General features: G+C 36.3%; 3 protein-coding genes across 4 annotated transcripts; 1 reads left to right on the top strand and 2 right to left on the bottom strand.

The window, feature by feature from the left end:
* The first annotated feature begins 2,844 nt into the window (after window positions 1-2,844).
* LOC18028616 (protein STRUBBELIG-RECEPTOR FAMILY 8) lies at window positions 2,845-7,054 on the top strand. The gene is made up of 15 exons (XM_006413626.2): window positions 2,845-3,089; window positions 3,537-3,669; window positions 3,768-3,839; window positions 3,938-4,003; window positions 4,089-4,160; window positions 4,247-4,318; window positions 4,402-4,473; window positions 4,558-4,623; window positions 4,705-4,770; window positions 4,881-5,421; window positions 5,508-5,779; window positions 5,867-6,002; window positions 6,088-6,227; window positions 6,323-6,479; window positions 6,563-7,054. The coding sequence occupies exons 1-15, from the start codon at window positions 3,005-3,007 to the stop codon at window positions 6,713-6,715; spliced, it is 2,103 nt and encodes a 700-aa protein (XP_006413689.1). The 5' UTR covers window positions 2,845-3,004; the 3' UTR covers window positions 6,716-7,054.
* An 85-nt stretch (window positions 7,055-7,139) lies between these two features.
* On the bottom strand, window positions 7,140-9,847 carry LOC18028615 (chromatin remodeling protein EBS). Of its 2 annotated transcripts, XM_006413625.2 has the most exons (5): window positions 9,520-9,847; window positions 8,445-8,787; window positions 8,280-8,348; window positions 8,002-8,140; window positions 7,140-7,513 (listed from the first exon to the last, which is right to left on the bottom strand). In XM_006413625.2, the coding sequence occupies exons 1-5, from the start codon at window positions 9,614-9,616 to the stop codon at window positions 7,487-7,489; spliced, it is 675 nt and encodes a 224-aa protein (XP_006413688.1). In that variant the 5' UTR covers window positions 9,617-9,847; the 3' UTR covers window positions 7,140-7,486. The 2 variants fall into 2 exon arrangements, with proteins under 2 accessions (XP_006413688.1, XP_024005440.1); XM_024149672.1 differs by lacking the exon at window positions 7,140-7,513 and having other exon boundaries at window positions 7,963-8,140.
* Window positions 9,848-10,626: 779 nt separating this feature from the next.
* LOC18028614 (plant UBX domain-containing protein 3) lies at window positions 10,627-12,545 on the bottom strand. Its single transcript, XM_006413624.2, has 4 exons — window positions 12,320-12,545; window positions 11,583-11,868; window positions 11,388-11,483; window positions 10,627-11,188 (listed from the first exon to the last, which is right to left on the bottom strand). The coding sequence occupies exons 1-4, from the start codon at window positions 12,466-12,468 to the stop codon at window positions 10,805-10,807; spliced, it is 915 nt and encodes a 304-aa protein (XP_006413687.1). The 5' UTR covers window positions 12,469-12,545; the 3' UTR covers window positions 10,627-10,804.
* Between the last annotated feature and the right edge of the window lie 247 nt (window positions 12,546-12,792).

The raw sequence follows: 12,792 nt of genomic DNA, 5'->3' as shown, positions 1-12,792 counted from the left end.
TTACAATTAGACTTACAGAGTTATTTCTAGACATGAATTATGCCAGAGGTAAATCGACCTAAACCGGCAATACAAAAAACAGCAACGGAGCATAACGCCTCCGTGATCCGACCTTGCTTAAGATTTGACCATCAACGAGAGACAAAAAAAAACAAGCCAAAACCCAACATCTTTGAGTGAGATGATAGACATAACTATGTCTCAGAAGATTTGGAACACCACCGCCTTGAACATCGTACCGTTTTTTTCAACACAGTTCTTATTTTAGTTTTTTAGATTTGAAATTTGTGCATATTGTTTCAGGCTTTCAGCTATAATTTTAATTAATTTATATAATAAAAACATAGACATATGAAAAAACATTTAATGTGAATTTAATTTATTTTGATACATACACTGGTTGGCATGATTTGCTCAACTACTCATCTAAATTAACTTCTCCGTATGGTTATGTAGCCATAAGAAGCCTTGTTCCCAATGTTAATAAATCAACTACTCATCTAAATTAACTTCTCTGTATGGTTATGTATTTTATAATTGCTTGCATAGAATAAGATAAATAACGTAATTTTAATATTTAAAGTACGTAATTACGTTGAAAGAATCCAAAACAAGATCACGGGATTTCATTCCTTGGAATAAAGTCTCTCCTTCAAGACATTAAACAAGCAATCTTGATTCTTCCCTCATTAAACCCCTTTTTCACTTCGCCAATACAATATATTTATTTTAAAATAGTAGCTACTATTTCTTTTAGTTATACAGTATACTATTAACTGTAAAAGAATAAAACTGCATCAACATGACAAAATAACATAAAACCACATTCGAATATGAGTTAGATTCATGGTTTATGGCCTCCAACGAAATAAATTTACGGGTAAGGCCGTAGGAGACAAAATTAAATGACTCTATAATTCAAAACTCATTCTAACTTTTCAATATATCAAAAGATATAAGGAAACGATCAATAAAAACGGGGAAAAGGTTAATTTATTAATCATTGATCTTCTTCTCTGCCAAGAACAGTTGAACAGGCCTGTAAACCATTAAGCTATTAGCCAGATTGGATCCACACATGATTTCACTTTCAGCTCTAAATATAATTTCTTTTATCCGTATTATTGATGAATAGATATCTATAGAAGAATAATATTTTCATAAAAGTACAAAAAATAATATAACATGAGAACAGGCCAAAAGGTAACATAATGTTCGTGTTTCTATGAGTGGACGATATCTTTTACTCTATGTAGTCTATTATTAGTCGTTTTCACGGAACTATCCCACATTTCTTTTGTCCAAAATGTATGTCGTTTTCCATTTTGTTGCTATTTTGATTTGATAATTCTCTTTAAATTATAAAAAAGGATCTATTTTTTTCAGCAAAGGTTATACAAAAAAAGAAACTTGCAAGCTATAACATTCACGTGTTCTTTTTTAATTCGTGTGCAAATTCTAACCGCGTTTTAAACAGTGTGCATCTTTTTTGGTGGTTGAATTTACAAGCCGAGACTACTATAGATTTCAAAACAATTTATTTAGTCAGCCTTAAAAGTTTCAGTTTTTTTTTTTCTTCAGACCATGTCACCAACAATAAGTCAATTTACAAATCCAGCTTTTCCATTTTTTTAATTGTTTTTTTGTTCAACCGTTCGAAACTTTATATTGAAAAAATTATAAAAAAAACTAAAGAAAAACTAGTTTACGTTTTGCATCTAGTCAACAATATATAGTCACCATCATTTGAAATTTTGATTGGTGGTATTTGTAAATTATTTGGAACCACTTTGCCTTTGCTGAATTAATTGACTATGTGTTTAATCCCAGATGTTTGACTAATTTATCTGTATCCAAAGAATTGTCCATTACCAAGATAATCGAAAGGACTATATTCATATCGTAAAAGAAATAACGTAAGTAAATTTGTTATTTTTTTCTCTAAATTAAGGTACTAAAATTTTGTTTTTCTGATACCATTTCAATATTTGAATAGTTAGTTCTTCTATTAGATAAATTTTCTTACCAATCAAACATAATTGCTACCATTTATACATTTTATATAGAAAAAAACCTTATGCATAATGTCAATATAATTTTTTTCTTCTTACATCATAATGTACATGTCTTGTATTAGAAAAGATCATGAATATTGGAGAGAGAGGTAGATATAAAAGTTAACCAAATGGCTGGATAACTGGAGACGTGGCACAGAAATAGAAAGGTGTACTAGAAGAAAGAAAGGAGCAAGTGTAGAGAATCAAAGAAAAAAGAGCTTTGGGAAAAGCAAAACAAAACTGATAGCGAGAGGCAAATAGCCCAAAAAGAACGCGAGTCAAATGTTGCTAGCTACAATTTCATTCCCCCAAAAATAACCTATATTATTTCTTTAATCTCATTTTTTACTTAGTCTATTAAAATATTACTTTACAACTTTAAAATATGTGGAAAAATAAATGAAAGCAAATTCCAAACTCCCACCGACACAAAACACCAGTCAGTAAGTCAGAACAGTTATCAACTGCTCAAAGAAATTCAGCAATTTCATCTCAATCATATACGTTGATTCTATATACGTAGATTGTCAAAAATACTTATATATAATCATTAAGCCAGTGCAATTAAGAATCTTGCCTTATGAGTCTTAATGAAGTCTTAAATAAGCTTTACTTATTAATCAATGTGAATGAATCTACGGAGAAATAGAGGTTTTGTATAAAGAAACCTGAATTAGAAAAATGAGAAAAATAATTATTTCTCTCTCTTCATAACTCAACCAAGCTTGGAATCAATCTCTCTCTCTCTCTCTCACTAGTCACTACCTATACCTTTCTTTAATGGCGATGCTTCTAACTACTATCCCCAATCCCCACTGTTACTCTTCTTCTTCTCTGTCACTGTCTTTTTTCTCTTTCCTTTCGCTTTCCCCTTCTGGAGCTTTCATAGCTATGTTTCTCTGCAATGGAAGTCCTCGCTCGTGATCACCGACACACCAGCTTCTGCAATGGCTACGTTCCCTGTTTTGCTCCTATTCTTCGTTTTGATCTCTGGATTCTCCCTTGTTCGTTGTGTTACTGACCCATCTGATGGTAAAGTATTAGGCTTTTATGAGTCTGTGACTTTTTTCTTTTCCTGCTTTTACCTTATTGTGATCGTCTCTTTTGAGATCTTTTCGTTTTTCTTTGGTTTAGCGATGTGATTTGAGACCTTAGATTTTTGGGTTTCTTTGCTTTTTTCGTTCCCTAAAGACTAAAGTATAAGACTTTAGATTCAGATGATAAACCCCCTTTTGCATTAATGTAGATTTGATGATTAATTGATATTTTGACACTCCCGAGAACCCGCCGGAAAATAATGGGAAGTGGAAATGTTAATGCCAGTAGAAAAAAAAACCAAAATTTAACCAAATGTGTTTACTTACTTTTAGCTGAAAAGGGAAAGTTGTAAGCTTTATGAAAGATTTTTCATCTTTCTTGTTAGATCCTTGATTGGTTTTCTGATATCCGAGTTGTCCTCTTCTTACTGGTCTATTGCAGTTCAAGCCCTTCAAGTTTTGTATACTTCACTAAATAGTCCTTCACAGCTAACCAATTGGAAAAATGGAGGTGGAGATCCATGTGGAGAGTCATGGAAAGGGATTACTTGTGAGGGCTCAGCAGTTGTCACTATGTAAAGAATCAGATTTTGCTTCTTTTTTTTCCTACTTTCCACTTGCATTGGTTAGTGATTCTTGGAAAATGTTCTTATGCTTGTTGTGGTTCTAACAGAGATATATCGGATTTAGGAGTCTCTGGCACTCTTGGATACTTGCTCTCAGACCTAATGTCACTCAGAAAACTGTATGACTTAGATGTTTTCTGTCCGTTTTGTTTGTTTGATCTTTGTGCTTTTGTAGGCTTTGGATTCAGCAACTAAACTATCTTTCATTTTGTTACAGGGATGTTAGCGGCAACAACATCCATGACACACTTCCATATCAATTGCCACCGAATCTCACTAGCCTGTAATGCTGTGTTTGTTTAGCTATGCTCTTATTGCATCTCAGTGTTCAGTTTTGAAACTAACAGTTGAATGAAAATGTAATGCAGAAATCTAGCAAGAAACAACCTAAGTGGTAACCTTCCATACTCCATATCTGCTATGGGTTCTCTTTCGTACATGTGAGCTTGCCATTCTAGAACCATATACTGTGTGGTTTTACCAGATTTCTTCTTCTTATGAGTCTTTAAATTTTGATATTTTCTAGGAATGTAAGTGGTAATTCACTTTCGATGTCGATAGGAGATATCTTTGCTGATCATAAGTCACTTTCAACCTTGTAAGATCTCTTACCTATCTCTTTATCACACTCATATCACTGCCAGGTTCCAGTGTCCATTGATCTGTTATTGCTTCATCCAGGGACCTATCTCACAATAATTTCAGTGGCGATCTTCCGAGTTCCTTAAGTACAGTGTCCAAGCTTTCCGTTCTGTGAGTGCTTTCAAATTGAATTTGTTGCCAAGAGAATTAAGAAGTGAAAAAAGAAATTCATCTTGTTATCTTCCTTTGTGACAGATATCTTCAGAACAATAAGTTGACAGGTACCATCGACGTACTCTCGGGTTTGCCTCTGACAACTCTGTAAGTTTCATTTCAGATAGAACAAAAGCAATGAATGTGTTATTTCCCCATGTTTACTTACCGTATATGTTTTCTTGGCAGAAATGTTGCAAACAATCAATTCAATGGATCCATACCTAAGGAGCTTAGCTCTATTGAGACCTTAATGTTAGTTTTCAATAACAATCTGTTAAATTTCTGTACTTTTTGGATTTTGCTTTCAGTGTTAGTTTAAACGAGTTGCAAGTTTATGTCTTTGACATTCCAAAATGAAACAGATATGATGGTAATTCCTTTGATAATGCACCTGGCTCTCCTCAGCCAGAAAGACCTGACAAAAAGGGGAAACCTTCTGGTTCTAAGAAACCCAAAAACAGTCCTGACGCTGAAGGGAAGTCTTCTGAATCTGACAAAGGTTTGTCTGGTGGAGTAGTTACCGGTATAGTGTTCGGTTCTCTGTTTGTTGCTGGTATTGTAGCACTTGGTCTTTACTTGTGCCTTCATAAGAAGAAAAAGAAAGTTGGAGGAAGCACAAGAGCTTCTCAAAGAAGTCTTCCACTTAGTGGGATACCTGAGGTGCAAGAGCAGAGGGTAAAAAGTGTAGCATCCGTTGCAGACTTGAAGTCTTCACCTGCAGAGAAAGTAACGGTTGATCGGGTTATGAAAAACGAGTCTATAAGTAGAATAAGATCTCCAATCACTGCTTCACAATACACTGTTTCCTCTCTGCAAGTAGCAACAAACAGCTTTAGTCAAGAAAACATCATTGGTGAAGGCTCTCTAGGCCGTGTCTATAGAGCAGAGTTTCCCCATGGAAAGGTAACTCAAAAGTTGATAGCTTTCTACACTAAACAAAGCCAACCTTCTTTCTTGGGACCCAATTTATGTGTGTAACCTATTTCTAGATAATGGCGATCAAGAAGATTGATAATGCAGCACTTTCATTACAAGAAGAAGATAGTTTCTTAGAAGCCGTTTCAAACATGTCGCGCTTGAGGCATCCAAACATTGTTCCCTTGGCTGGATACTGCACTGAGCATGGTCAACGTCTTCTAGTCTATGAATATGTGGGAAATGGGAATCTAGATGATATGCTTCACTTGAATGATGATAGAAGCATGACCTTGACTTGGAATGCGCGTGTTAAAGTGGCACTTGGAACGGCCAAGGCTTTAGAGTACGTCACATTGGTTATGACTATATATCTAGTCTCTTTCATGAACAACTCTCATGTTAAACCTGAGCTCTTTTTTTTTTGGTACAGGTACTTGCACGAAGTTTGCTTGCCTTCAATTGTACATAGGAATTTCAAGTCGGCGAACATATTGCTAGATGAAGAACTTAATCCTCACTTATCAGATAGTGGCTTAGCTGCTTTAAACCCTAACACTGAGAGACAGGTGATAACAAAATGGGAAAGAATCAGATATTGAGCTAATGTTGGAACGTTTTCTGAGCCTTTCATGGTTTTATGCATGTTAACAGGTTTCAACTCAAGTGGTAGGTTCATTTGGATACAGCGCTCCCGAGTTTGCATTGTCGGGAATATATACTGTGAAAAGTGATGTATACACTTTTGGAGTAGTCATGCTTGAGCTCTTAACTGGTCGGAAGCCTCTTGACAGGTTCATTTTTACCTTCTTATTCATATAATGTCAACCAAAAAGAGCCATTGGTTCGAGTTTTCCATAATCAGCTTTGCTTTGTGTGTGTTTGATAGCTCGAGGACGAGAGCAGAGCAATCACTAGTGAGATGGGCTACACCGCAGCTTCATGATATAGATGCTTTGTCTAAAATGGTTGATCCTTCTCTTAATGGCATGTATCCAGCTAAGTCATTGTCTCGTTTTGCGGATATCATTGCTCTTTGTATTCAGGTAAAATACGATCCCGACTCAATAAAACAAAACCGAAATTGTTTTCGTAAAGTAACCATCTTCTTCTTTTCTTGTCAATTTAGCCGGAACCAGAGTTCAGGCCACCAATGTCAGAGGTGGTTCAACAGCTAGTGAGATTGGTTCAAAGGGCAAGCGTTGTCAAAAGAAGATCAAGTGATGACACTGGATTTTCTTACAGGACACCTGAACATGAACAGATCGATATCTCATTCTGATTAATAATTATAATAATCCAAAACCACTCCAAGGTCGAGTCTTTTCTGTTCATTGGATGATAAAAAAGTGATCAGCTCCAAAACTCAAGAGCAAGTGGAGAGTTTTGCTTAATACAAACGGCTCTGATCCAAAGGATGCGACAGAGAGGTAAAGAATACATCTTTGTTCAAACCAAAAAGTATGAAACTTTGTTTGTGTATTTCTGTGAGGATAAAATTAGAGTATATAAGAAGAGTCTCTGTACCCTGTTTCGATCATCTTTCTTCTTCTTTTTTGTCGAATAATCAATCGATCTGAGACTTTTGCATCTAAATAAGATTTTGAATTTAGCCTTGCAATGTTCTCTCTTTTTAGTTTGTCGAATAATTTACTAAAAATTGCTTCAGGATATACGACCATGATTAAGAAAGTGGAAGATAGATCTGAGGTTAGATTTTGTTGAGATGACCCAAAGTCAAAGCGTTGTTCATGTTCGTCACCCTCTGTTCACATCAGACACAAACCAACAGACCATAACAAACAGACCTAAACTTAACTTAATCCCCACGGAAAAGTCTATACAACTAACGCTGCCACCATAATTTGTCTTCATCATCTCTCCGATCTCTCTCCTTTTTCACATTTCTCTTAGTTTTGGAAAACGCACCATACAGACATCATCACAACCACAGCGACAAAGACAAAATCCTAACTTACTAAAATCTGCACCAAGGAGCTTCCATGTTATAACTTATCTTCCCCTGTGGCTTTTACACATGAGAACCCTGAGATTATCTTTTTCTGCGCTTCGTTTCCACCTGAAGACAACAATGCCATTGTTAAACTTACAAGCTTTTTAACACAAAACAGAAAAAATATTGCGGAACAAAAGCTTTTTGAAATCAATGTCTCCCTGGTCACAGTCAAGGAGATTTCTAACTCCAGTATCTATGGTATGCTTAAGTTCGTGGAAGTATAAGCAGTACAAAATGGATCTTTGGTAACCTTAACAGACAGATCGTTTTTCAGCAAGACCTGGAGTAACGTTAAGCAAAGACCATATCCTGACAGGACCAAGAACTACAAATTGTATCTTTCTGGCCATTCCCCACTAAGCAAAGCAAGTGCATATATTTCAAGCAATATCAGGTCCGTTTCAAGCAAGTGCATATATTTGGTTTTCTAACTTTTCTCAGATCTCAAATAAGTCAATGAAACGGATGCACACAGAGCGGCAGAGGCAAAGGCTATCAAAGGCTATCAAAGGTTATCTATATAGGAGATGGCTAAAGAGAGAAAAACGAACCTTGACATCATCAGCTGGAGATGCAGTAAACCCGTTCTGCGATTTTTTGACATCGTCATCAGAACTGCATTCAGCACATACAAAGTGATCAAGCTTCTTTGCTTCTTCAATCGTCATGCCCACACATGCAGGATGATACCTACAACATCAAATTGCAACTCTTACCATCAATAATTCGTGGAAAAGGATTCCAGTAAGTTTAAAAACAGAAATTAAAGTGTCTTTAATGTTCAATCACAAGTAAGGATGCTACTAAAAAGACAAATATCTACATTTACCAGTCTTTGCAGCCTTCGCATTGGACCATGAGATCATCTGGATTATAAGGCATTTCACATTTGCAGTACCTTCAGAACCAAAAGAGCAAAACATAAAATAAAATCATTGACATTCCAGTTAATAAGAAAACATATATCTGAATTGATTATCATATATCAACTTACACAGCAACTCGATCAGGGGTAAACGCGCCAGTAGCAGCCTTGTACTCGAATCTACAATAATAGTCCTCCGCCCCAACGTTTTCAAGCCTCGTGTAGTTTTTGAAGGTGTGAACAATGCATTTTCCCTCAATGGTGTGTGCGCTTTGAACATCAAAATGGTCAGACAAGAAAAGTTCTTTAGCTCCATGGAACTGTCTCCTACCACCAAGGGACTCCTCAGGGCGGTAATACCATCGACAGTGAACCTTCACATTGTTCCTGGCATCTGCTTCGATCTTCTCAACACGGGCCACATATGGTGGTTTACCAGCATCTGATGGGCGCATCAACACACAATCTCCAACTGCAGAAAATAACATCAAAGATTACTTGATAGCTCATCATGCCCAATATTACGAAATGGATATGAATCTAGTGACATATCTAACTGACATTCTCTAATCTACACAGTACAACAAACACCATAAGAAGCTTCCAATGAACAAGCATTTCAAGTATGGGTTGCAAATGTTAAGTATACCATCACTCTTTCACCTAGTAACTAGCACCGACTGAATTTTCTGAGTAAATGCAAGATTTTTTAACATGTAAAGGTCCACATTTGCATCAACACACATATTTGCAGATGATAAATATGCAGTAAAACGAATTCATGTTACAACCCAAACAAGAGTAATCATTCATGTTTCTCAGTTACACAGCTAAAGACAGCTCATAGAAAACCAAAAAAAGTAAGTCAGAAAATTTACATATAAGAAGCTTAAATCAAAACAATTCTCTGTTCTGAAACAAGACAGCTACCGAAGATCACATTTTGCATAAACCAAACACCTTCCAAAGTGTAGCTACAAAGCAGTAACATAAACATCTAACAGCTAAACACCTGAAGAGGAAGATTACGGAATAAGGGTGAATTTAAAAACCACCTAAGCAGACATTGAACGATACAGACTCCATATCTAAGCTTTAGAGCAAGCCCTTCCTTTGTAAACATACACTAGATGCTGAAATGCCCAAAAACATGCAGAATAATGTACAATTTTACAAGTGACGATAGATAATGGTAAGAGACTACCTCTCACAACTTTGTTGGTGCCTTTGATGGTATAAGAGTCAAGCTCCTTCCTTCCAGGCTTAATTTTCGAGGCGACACCAGGTCGTGTTTTTGCCATGGAAGCTAGGGTTTTCTCAACAAACAAAAAAACTGGTAAGCCGGAATAAAGTTAGGTTTTTGTTTGTCTCCGTACCTTGAAATGTACAGAGATAAAGGGCGTTTTAGAAGATCTAGGATGGGTATATCGATGGGAAGATGAAGAAGGGGAAAAAGAGGAAATTTCAGAGGGCAGAAGAGAGGAAGATGAAGAGTAAATCTGGAACCCTAGATTCTCTCCAGGTGAAGAAGATGAGTCATTTGCAATTTAGGAGTTTTACTGTAGACAAGGGCAATTTATTATTTTGCCCTTTTTAGTTTATTTTATTTTATTTTTCTCCATAACAAATTAAATTGGGAATTATGTTGCTTTTTCCTGCAAGAAACATTTGCCGGAAATTGGGAAAAAAAGAGGCTCGAATTTCAAATTTTTTTACTTCCGTTTGAAAATTTTGATGGAAATATTTGTGCAGACAAACAGTAAAATTCGAAAGATGAATATTTCTTATATTTTCTTACCTTCTTCCTCCTTCAAAACAAAAGTAACCAAACCAAAATTCTACTTGAATTTCATGCTCGTCCTAAGTTTGTTTTTTATGTTATCATGTTGTTATATTGAGTCATACTGACAGGATCAACGTTATATTTAAATCTAGAATGGTACCACGCGTGTTAATCTTTCGGCAAAAAAACTTACTAATCATTCATTTGTTTTGGTATTTGATGAACCAAAACATTATTTTATGTGAGTTAACTAAATTATTCATGGACGTAGTATGTCCAAAATCAGCCAGTTTGGCACACCAATAACACATGAATACTCAATAGAAGTTATGGTATTTTTATATACCAAAACAGTCATGTAATAACAGTTTACTGTTTAGATTGGAATCTTTTTTGGTCATGTAATAATTGTTTAGATTCGAACTTTAATAAACACCAAATCAGATTATACAAAACGAGACCTCTAAATCACTTCGTAAGCAAACTTTCAATTCTTCTAATATATAAACCGTATAATAAAAAACACATTTCAAACGAAAAACATTGAAATTCCATATGATGTTTTTGCTCTCTTAAGCCGATTGTGCTCTTTTTTCTTACAAATCAGAAGAACATTTTTCTGGATATCTTGACAATAATCCCAAGTTCTCGAAATCTCTCTCTCTCTAATGCATATGAAAAGAAGAATCAGAGAAACGAAAAGTTTCTAGAATTTCTGAATGACTACAGAGTTTGCGAGACCAGCTTGATCAATGGTCTGAAAAGGGTCAGTAAGCGGCTTTGGTGGGAAACCCATGACCTGAAGGATGTAGTTGATCGGATTCCCTGGTCGAGAAAAGTCGATGAAAGCACGAATGTCGTTGACCGTGTGATGGTTATTGAACTTAGCCACCATGCGTGTCCCATCCGCGAGTCTAAGCTGGATCGATGTTGATGGAAGAGATTCATCAACGACAAGGCTCGGTGACTGTGACGGTGATGGAACCGCTGGTACATCGGTTAAGTTGCTTAGGCTTGGAGCCGTTGATGAGCTGGCACCACCTAGAGTCCTTCCCACTCCTTGAAATGCAACCGTAAGTTTCTCTCGTTCCTACCATAGAAAAGAAAATAAAATGTCTCAGTGAGCATAAAACCGATTTAGTCCATAGCAGATTAGGATTCATAAAACCAAAGATGTGTGCTTTTCGAACTGTCTATTCAATGTTCTAAAACATTGGAGAAAAAACAGATACTTTATCAGTAGTTTCAATACAAAAGAGGGAAAGTTGGAGAGTGCAGAGAGGACTTACAGGGCATTTCTCGTCTCTTCTCATTAGATTGACATGAACCGGAGCTCTTTTATCTGCAGGCTCAAGCTCCTTCGGGCACTCAGACTTTCGAATGCTCTGCAAAGAACCAAAAAGAACCAATGCAAAACCGAATTAAAAACAACTGTTTTAACATGGGAATTCAAGTAGACAAATTGAAAGTTTCGTTTTTCTTACATCGAGAAAAGACGCGTTCTCTGGATCGTCCAACTTCCTCAAAGGTCCATCATCTACGGTGAATCCGTTAGACCAGAAAACGATATTGTGAATCACAGGCTCAGGCTGCTGAAGAGCACTAGGCACGCTTTCTCCTGAAAGCAATCTCCCGGTTCCGGTGAAGCTTCTGGAGCTTGAAGGACGCTCAAGAGGTCCTTCCACAGCTCCTAGCTGCCTTGCTTGATTAAATATCTCATCAACATCATCGTGTTTTGGTTCTTTTGTAGGATCCTGAACAAGCATACCACTGCACACATAACACAAAGATCCAATCCAAGTTTTTTTAACATGTTAGATAATACCAACCATAGTAAATCCTCAATTTAATAATGGGTTTAGATACAAGCCTAAAGCTTTGTGCATCGCTATTTGTATGTATGCATTAGTGAAGTTATATAATCATAAAGTATCTTTCTTAACAGAAGTTGAAAAGGTAATTTTTTTCAAATTTTCAATCACTGATTACTAAACTCCTGGAAAGCCTGCAATCATCTAAACTACAAAAATCTTATTTTCGATTAAGCAATTAATTGGCTAAAACCATTACAGTTGAATCATAGAAAAAAAAACTGATTTTTAACGGAAAGAAAAAGCTCAAGCAAAATCATTCATATCTAATTCAGTGAACCCTCGGATCGAAAACAAGCACCGGAAAAAATTGGAAAATCTGAAAATCAGGGTTTAAAAAAAACACCGACCTTTTCTCTCCGCCGGTGAAATACTCCTGAGGTCCATCGGAATCACTGTCGGAGTCCGGCCCTGACCTTCGATTCAGATCGGAAAGGGTACGAATATGACCGGTCCGACCACCAGACGGCTTCGACGGTTTCTTGTCCTTGGATGACATTTTTCAATGCTTTTTCGCTGCTTTGATCGGCAAAAAAAAAAAACACACGAATTTGAGAGAGAGAGAGAGAGAGAGTTAGGAGGAGATTAGGAAATCGAACGAAACAATGACAAAACCGGTATACGCGCTAACAAGTTCTACGCGTGAACCAAGCGCGTAGACTCTATTTGCTGGCTCTTGCCTTGTTAATTGGTCACGCGTGGTCATCTGTGCGCGTGTGTTTTAGTGGAAAGAAGTAGGAACAAGGATTGGTTAACAAAGAGTTTATCCCTTTAAATAATTGTCTACTCTTTTTTTTGGCCTTAAATAATTGTCTACTTATTA

This window comes from Eutrema salsugineum, unplaced genomic scaffold (assembly GCF_000478725.1).
Source record: "Eutrema salsugineum unplaced genomic scaffold, Eutsalg1_0 scaffold_1, whole genome shotgun sequence".
Classification (NCBI taxonomy): domain Eukaryota; kingdom Viridiplantae; phylum Streptophyta; class Magnoliopsida; order Brassicales; family Brassicaceae; genus Eutrema; species Eutrema salsugineum.
The sequence above is the reverse complement of the archived record's forward strand: the minus strand, read 5'-3'. Positions and strand labels throughout refer to the sequence as shown.

Bases quoted from the DNA above. Each gene is read 5' to 3' on its own strand.
- LOC18028616 (XM_006413626.2), top strand. From the start codon at position 3,005: ATGGCTACGTTCCCTGTTTTGCTCCTATTCTTCGTTTTGATCTCTGGA. The intron at 6,003-6,087 runs GTGATAACAAAA...GCATGTTAACAG, and splicing joins ACCCTAACACTGAGAGACAG to GTTTCAACTCAAGTGGTAGG. The intron at 6,228-6,322 runs GTTCATTTTTAC...TGTGTTTGATAG, and splicing joins GGTCGGAAGCCTCTTGACAG to CTCGAGGACGAGAGCAGAGC.
- LOC18028615 (XM_024149672.1), bottom strand. From the start codon at position 9,616: ATGGCAAAAACACGACCTGGTGTCGCCTCGAAAATTAAGCCTGGAAGG. The intron at 8,788-9,519 runs GTAGTCTCTTAC...TATTTTCTGCAG, and splicing joins CACCAACAAAGTTGTGAGAG to TTGGAGATTGTGTGTTGATG. The intron at 8,141-8,279 runs GTAAATGTAGAT...TTGATGTTGTAG, and splicing joins TGCGAAGGCTGCAAAGACTG to GTATCATCCTGCATGTGTGG.
- LOC18028614 (XM_006413624.2), bottom strand. From the start codon at position 12,468: ATGTCATCCAAGGACAAGAAACCGTCGAAGCCGTCTGGTGGTCGGACC. The intron at 11,869-12,319 runs GTCGGTGTTTTT...TTATGTGTGCAG, and splicing joins TTCACCGGCGGAGAGAAAAG to TGGTATGCTTGTTCAGGATC. The intron at 11,484-11,582 runs GTAAGAAAAACG...GGTTCTTTGCAG, and splicing joins AGAACGCGTCTTTTCTCGAT to AGCATTCGAAAGTCTGAGTG.